This window comes from Lactuca virosa, chromosome 7 (assembly GCF_052849685.1).
Source record: "Lactuca virosa cultivar CGN04683 chromosome 7, Lactuca_virosa_CGN04683_v6, whole genome shotgun sequence".
NCBI lineage: Eukaryota > Viridiplantae > Streptophyta > Magnoliopsida > Asterales > Asteraceae > Lactuca > Lactuca virosa.
In genome coordinates, this window is record NC_136432.1 from 206,337,598 (window position 1) to 206,345,395 (window position 7,798).

General features: G+C 31.2%; 1 protein-coding gene across 1 annotated transcript; it reads left to right on the top strand.

Moving 5' to 3' along the window:
* Positions 1-4,001: 4,001 nt before the first annotated feature.
* Positions 4,002-5,977, top strand: LOC145127486 (phosphatidylinositol 3,4,5-trisphosphate 3-phosphatase and protein-tyrosine-phosphatase PTEN1-like). Its single transcript, XM_079062676.1, has 6 exons — positions 4,002-4,214; positions 4,753-4,929; positions 5,037-5,150; positions 5,243-5,572; positions 5,670-5,771; positions 5,864-5,977. The coding sequence occupies exons 1-6, from the start codon at positions 4,002-4,004 to the stop codon at positions 5,975-5,977; spliced, it is 1,050 nt and encodes a 349-aa protein (XP_078918802.1).
* The last annotated feature ends 1,821 nt before the right edge of the window (positions 5,978-7,798 follow it).

The following is a 7,798-nucleotide window of genomic DNA, read 5'->3' on the forward strand; positions in this document are numbered from 1 at the left end:
CTTTGAATATCATAGATGCTTCTGAATCAATAAACTCTAACGCCACAAATAATCTGCAAGGTATTTGATTTTAATGTCCATTGTAATCATATCATGCTAAAGATAAATAACAACACATTCAATTAAAAGGATTTGAAGGCCTATGCGTTAACCTATTTGAAGGCCGGTATGGAAACTGGATTACATCCAAAACGAGACTATTTAGCTAAAAATGATGAAGTCGTCTGAATCTCCCACTTCCCATTCTCTCCGGCCTCCCTTCAAGCCCTACGACCAAATATTCTTTACCTCCGTCCCCATCTATGAATGCCTCCTCATTCCCACCGTCAAACGCCTCACCTACCACCCCACCTAAATCACAATCCTCCAATATATCAAAACTAAGATTTTCTTCTCGATCTTATCCATAATCGTCTCAGCCCAAGTAGAATCTAGAGAATCAGAATCGCAACATAAAATAAACTAATCGATTCTAACGGAGGAGAAGAGGCAACATTCATACCTAAATCTGCAATCCAAAATCCAAAATCATGAACAATATTGTGGTCGTTTTGGGGGTCGATTCTAATGCAGGAGATGAGGCTTTGTGCATCTTCCGATGAAGAAAAACCTATGACAAGACTTGGAGATGAGCCTGTTCTTGAGTTGCGGTGAGATACAACAAAAGTTCCAGGAGAAAACAAGCACATACGCCGACGATACTATTGTGAGATTGGTGTAATGCTTCTTACACCTCATCTATGGATATTAATTTTGTAATCGCCATAAAAAACCCATACCCCATTTGACCTTAAATCTTTGCAGTTGATATAAACAGAAGGGAATCATTTTATGTTGTCTTGTGTGTGGTTTTTGTTTCATATCTACCATTCTCCATCTTTGTTTCTGACATGGAACTAAGAACATACCCACCTCTGACTTCGTTTATGTGTGTGTTGTGTTCTTAACTCACTGAACAATGTTCATCATAATGAGAAAGTGGGTTATGAATTCAGAGAGAGAGAGAGAGAGAGATGGACTTTTTTTTAAGAAAATGAAAAATATAAATCATAAGGGTATAATCGTTTTTTTAAATCTATAGGGATCGTAACCAATAAAAAGAACCGATTTTAAACCATTAATACACAACCATAACTTTTTAAATTAAAATCATAAAATTTTGCGGAGGACCATTTTTGCAATTTTGTTGGTAGTAATTAACCTTAAAAAAAAAAAAAAAAAAAAAACACCGTCACACGTCACATGACGGAAATAATAGTTTGACGTGGCGTGAAAACTTTTATTTTTTTGAAATCCTTAAAAGGCGGCAATTAGTGCGCGTGAACCCTCGTGTCCACACGTACCAGATTATTGCAACAAATAAATTTTCACAATTATGAACTAAATCTTTCAAAAGCTATCCTCCTACTTTATCAAAACGTCAAACCACATCCCTGGTTTTTACTGCTCTTGTTCTTTTGGCCCACTCGTGTACGAAAACAATTTAGAGTTGTCTCTTTCTCTTTAATTGCTTTGCACTTTCAACTTGATAATTTGAAATTAGGCTTTTGACACTTGTAATAAATAATGAAATATAGGAATCATTTGAGTTTGAATTTATGATATACGACTATTTTTTTCCGTGTTTCACTTGACACCTGTACATGATAATTCTTAATTGTCGTATTATTTTTCTAATACAGTTCTAAACAAATAAAATACAATAAATGTTGTCAATAATAGCCATATGGTAAAGACAAATATGTTGGTCTATTTTGTTTAACAATTAGGATGAAATACCATTATTATTATTTTTTGTCTAGGTGAATAGTTATTCATCAAATTTACTATTAAATCACCAAATTTTGTTTCACATATAAATTCTTAAATAGACTTTTAATCAGGTAAGAAGCTAAATACTAGTGAGAAATGTAAGAAATAATCACGACTATTGGGTCAAATTTATCCGACGATCGTGATTTTTACAAGATCAACCGTGTTGTATACACATGTAATCGCCTATTTAATCTAGGCCACTGATTAAATAGAGAGAGAGAGAGAGAAAGAGAGAGAGGAGGTGGGCCCTCTCATTGTTTAGATATTAAAATGAATAAATTATTAATAAACTTTAAAGAAATGAATTTAAAAATAGAAAATAAATACCGAAGGGTATTAGAGTCATTGCAGTTTTATAGAGGGACCAAATCCACAATGAAACTAGCTCAAAAGGACCATGAAACGAAAAAAGTCGAGGTTTGGACTAAACCTCAGAAAAAATGCATACTACAGGGACCACTTTTGCAATTTTGTCAAAAGACTATTGTGCCCTTATTAATTTATTTATTAATTAATTTTCTTTTTTATGTATTTATTTTTTATATATTTAAAAAAAATTAATAGACACCACATATCTATATCTCCTCACTCTAAACCTGAAACCACATTTAAGAAATTTAATGTGGGTCCCACTGGTCACCATTCCATCTCTCATCCTCCCCAACTTCTCTTTATCGAATTTTCCACCACTACAACCCAATGCATCACAACTTCTATTTCTTTTCCATATTTTGTGGTGTTGGTTCGCCGGAGTTGAAGGATCGAAAAAAGAAGGGATGATGAAGATGTCGATGTCACTAAAGATGAAAAGAAAATAGAAGTTGGGGAGGAAAAGAAATGGGATGGTGACCGGTGGGACCCAGATTAAAATTTTCAAATGTGGTTTCAGGTTTAGGGTGAGGAGATACAGATGTGTGGTCTATTAATTTTTTTAAATATATAAAAATGAATACATAAATAAGAAAATTAATTAAAAAATAAATTAATAAGGGCACAATAGTCTTTTTAGGTAAGAGATGGACCAAACGCGCAACAAAATTAAACAGTAAGAACCATCTGAGTTAAAAAAAAAGTTAGAGACCAAACGCACAAATTCCCCCAAACCACAAGGACCATTCGTGTAATTTACTCTTACTTTTCGTTTTGTTCATGTTTGGATAACTTTTGTTTTGTACACACTTAGGTAACGAATTTGTTGAAAGTGTTTACATATGATCATTGTAACCGGATGTAACCTGCAACAACAGGTCATAATGGTCATATGTAAACACTTCCAAAAAGTTCGTTACCTAGATGTGTACAAAAAATAATAATAAAATAATTACCTAGATGTGATCAATCCGAAAAATTAATTATCTTAATAAGTCATATTCCCTATTTCCTTGTATCCTATGTTTTGTGCATCTCTAATCGTAACACCCAGGAAAAAAGCACTGGAATTAGATGTAAATCCCAATAGTTGAGGGCTAAACTTGGAAGAGGAAATAAAGGTGGGGTGCAAAAGTGAAAATTATAAAAAACTAAAGAAGAGAATATAGGAAATCGATTTGTACTCTAATTGTAATATATCAGTTATATTTCCTTGTATTGTAAGTTTTGAATTGTGAATTTGTGATAAACGATGAGAGATTAAATCATATTTGGAAATATCAGGAGATAAAGATATACATACAAAGAGATATAAATACGAATCCCTAATCTTATATATACCAACAATCTTAAATAGCCGTATCGTACTCCTATCGCACAAAGACTCAGAAGAACGAAGAGGAAACAAGAAACTTAAGGTTAAGTTTCAGTATCAGGTAATCTCAACTTTACATCTTCGAATGTTTACGTTCTTTTAAGAATTATGAATATAGTATGTTCTTTTAAGAATTATGAATGTAGGATAAAAAGTTTTGACTATGTTTCGTAGATTGAGACTACGACCAAACCCCAAAGAAAACATAGAAAACATAAAAGATTTACGAAAAATATAAAGAAGATTTTTGCCATTGAGTTGAAGTTAACAATCAAACGGGTCAATGTGTATATACAGAAGAAGAGCAAAATATCTATATATATTATAAATTATACGACGTAATAGAAGCTTCAGTTGTGTAGGGTTGATTGTGTATTATGTTGATTTTTAACTAATATATTTTGATTTTTGCATATAGTTTAGTATTTTTTACAACAAAAAAATGGGTGTGAAAGTTTCAAGACTCCTAACAAGACAACAAAAGAAAAGGCGGGTGGTGGTGGTTGGTGGTGGTAGCTATGAGCTTGATATGTCTTATATCACAAATCGCATTTTAGCAATGTCATTTCCAGCCGAGCTAATGAGAGCTATGTATCAAAATCCTATGATACAAGTCAAGGCGTTTTTGCAAAAAAAGCATCCTCGACATTACAAGGTAAAAAAATTAGTTATTATATTCGATTTATCTTGTTATATTTGGTTGACCATATCATTCGAATGAAAATTTCAGATGAATTTTTTATCTTATATGTAAACAGGAATGTATACACTATTTTATATTATTTAATAATAGTTATAAATTTTATTATTTAGAAAGCATAAAATTAAGCCAAACATTACAATAAAGAAAATATGTGCTGGTTAATTTTGTAAGAAGATTATGATTTTATAATCATCATGAAATTCTTAAAAAAGTTGTCTAATTAAAAATTCTACAAATAAAAAATTGGATTGTATTATAACTTTTCATTCATTCGATTCCATAGAAAAAGAAAACATTATGTTGTGTTTTTTCTAGATTTAGATAGTGTCAATTTTAAGTAACGACTTTACAACGTTTTTACCAATTTATAAAGCCATATTTACTTACCAATTTGTGTAATATTGGTAAAAACTTTTATTTACAGAAACCTGTATTAATTGGTAAGTAAGAAATCAAATTACTGTTTCTTACTTTTTTTTCTACCTTGTAGGTCTATAATTTATGTACAGAGCAAGCTTATGATCCATCTCTTTTTAATAATCTTGTGGAAAGATTTCCGTTTGATGATAATCATGCCCCATCGATACAAATGATCAAGGGATTCTGTGAAAGTGTCCATTCATGGCTTTCAAGTGACCCAAAGAATGTTGTCTTCATCCACTGCATGGTAAATATATTCTCAAAATTCTATACTTCGTGGAATTCTTTATATTCATGTAAATTATTTATTGATATAAAAAACTAAAAAGTAAAGTATTTTTTAAAATTCAACAGGCGGGTAAAGGTCGAATAGGGTTGATGGTATCATGTTACTTGGTTTACGTCCGCATGTTGGCAGAAGAGGCTCTTCCTGTTTATGCAGATAAAGGGTCCACAAATTATCTTCGAGTAAGTTTTATATTTACTTTGTCTTCCAATATTTATGATAATGAAAATCTTCAAGGAAAGTATAACCATATTAAATATGGAAATGGTGGCAGGTGATGACACCAAGCCAACGGCGTTACGTCAACTATTGGCAGAGATCTCTTACCTTTCCAGATGGCTGTTTACCAGAGGTCAGCCTTCCAAAACCATGTAGCAAAGAGCTCAGGCGGATTCGGCTTTTTGACACCAAATCTGTAGAATCGATCTTTTTTGTTGTTTCGGAACTGCAAGAGGTTACAGGAGATATATATCGTTCACCGGTGGATGCTTGCCGAAATTTCTGCAGAAAAGTTAGGAAAAACAGTGGTTTTGGGAACTCGGAGATCGAGGAAGAAGAGACACAAAACTGCCTTGACCACTATTTTTGTGATAAAACAGTAAAGGTGTGTGATTACTGATTCAATAAACCTCCGTCATTTATGAAAATCAAGGTTTTTTGTAAAATTAATTATTAACGTTGTATATATAATGGTTTGGCAGGTTGCTGGAGATGTGTGTGTGACATTCTATGAAAAGAACATTGGGGGTCGTCTCTTCTATGTTTGCTTTAACACCGGGTTTATTGAAAATGACTTGATACAGGTACTTAATTTAATCGATCTTGTTAGGTTCGAATGTTGGAAATAAATCTATGATTGGTTTTTAATTTTAAGATTTTTGATCTTCTTTTTCAGTTTTCGATAGCAGAATTGGATAAAGTTGGAACTAAGGGCAATTCTATAGCAGGTTCGGAGTTCCGATTGGAGATGCTTTTTAGTCCGGCGAACGATAAACCTAATGACTCATAGCAAAGTAGAGATAGTTTTTGTTTTTTATAATGTTTTCTTTGTCAATTTTTGTTTCTAACTTTTTTGGGGTTTTAAAGTTAATTTTGCTACATTTTAATGTTTGTGATTCACTTAGTTAATTTGCTGCTATTTGACAAGAAAAATGTAAGCAACGTGACATTTTTGACAATAAATATAAATATATCCGTTTCATGTATATCTTGTGATAAAGTATAGGTGTGGTGTTGTCTTTACATAAATGTGATAAAATATAGGTGTGGTGTTGTCTTTTAAAAAGAAAAGTCATTTGTTGTTTGGAGTTAAAATATCATATTACTTGTTTTTAAAATATCGAATTTACAAAAATCCAATTTTTAATCATTTTTAAAAAATCAATATAATTATATAATTAGTAAATCTAAATTCCATAATATCATCTTTCTCAATTGTTGGAATAGTTTGACTCTGATATCACAAGCCAATGCCATGCATACCTGGAATTTCATAGAAATATATAGAGCCAAATCATATGCAATGGTTGTAGCCTTGTAGGAGCATTTTTCTTTATGCAATAGGAGCTTCTAATGTGTGCTACATTTTGTAATGTTCTTACCTCGGTTCCTCCCCTGGTTAGATTTATCAATAAACTGAAGTAGTACCTTGAGCAATTATTGAATTAATATTATACATAAATTATGGCAAAGTAAAGCTATTCCCTTTTGCCCTTTTTCTTGATATTTTTATACTACATGAATATTCAACAATAATCACCAGGTAGGTTGTTTCTGGAAAAACTCAAGGTCTGCTATATCAGTCTAGGAACGCGTAAACAACTATCTGCGAGCTAAATGGGATAGAAATGTAGAAGAAAAACATCTATACATAAAACACATGATAAACACTGATTTTGAAGGATACACATTAATATTGTATAAGTGTCAATCCTATAAATTTATGTGGTCATATATGCTAATTTTTCTAAGTCTGTTTAATCAATCTCTAATATATTAGTCATAGATGTTTTTTTTTTTTTTTTTTTTGTAATAGTAGTAGTAGATTTTTTGCTATCTTGTTAAAAAAACATGTTTGAAGTGTCATCTTTTTTACCAACATGCCTTGCTTTTTTCTTTTTAAGATTTGATTTTTTTAATATATATATATATATATATATATATATATATATATATATATAGGTTCAAATGTTTCTAGCAACTATTGTGTTCCTTAATGCACCAATCAGAAATTAGTAAATAATTAAAAAAATAATAAATTAAATAATTAAATATAAGGGTATAATAGTAATCTATACTATAACTAATTATGGTAAAAATACAAAATCAATTAATATCCCCTTAAATTAGGTTATCAGTTTCACAACCCTATAAAACCACAAATCATTCCCCCTCTTTTGCAAAAAACCATCGATCAAAACCCTATGGATACTATCATTGTCTACAGGAGACAAAATCCAAAACAAGAGACGATCGACTAATATTTATTTAAATGGCATCAAACACTTTTTGGGTGTATTCATAAAAGTTTGTGACCAACATAATTTATTATTTCTTCATCAAAGTTTGGCAACGTCATCTCCTTTTGCCGGCACCTTTATCACTGAAGTGTTGGAAATTTAGTATAAATATTTATATTTTACTAACTTTGGACATATATAAATATATACATATGTTGTATATATAACGAACTCTAAGTGGGTTTGTGTTCTCCTCCATGAGGACTTCGAAACGATATATTATATGTCCAAAATAGAGTATAAGTGAATGAGATATCGATACTCAAAGATGGGTATTTGAGAATAAGTTTAGCAAAAGAGAGGAATGTGGG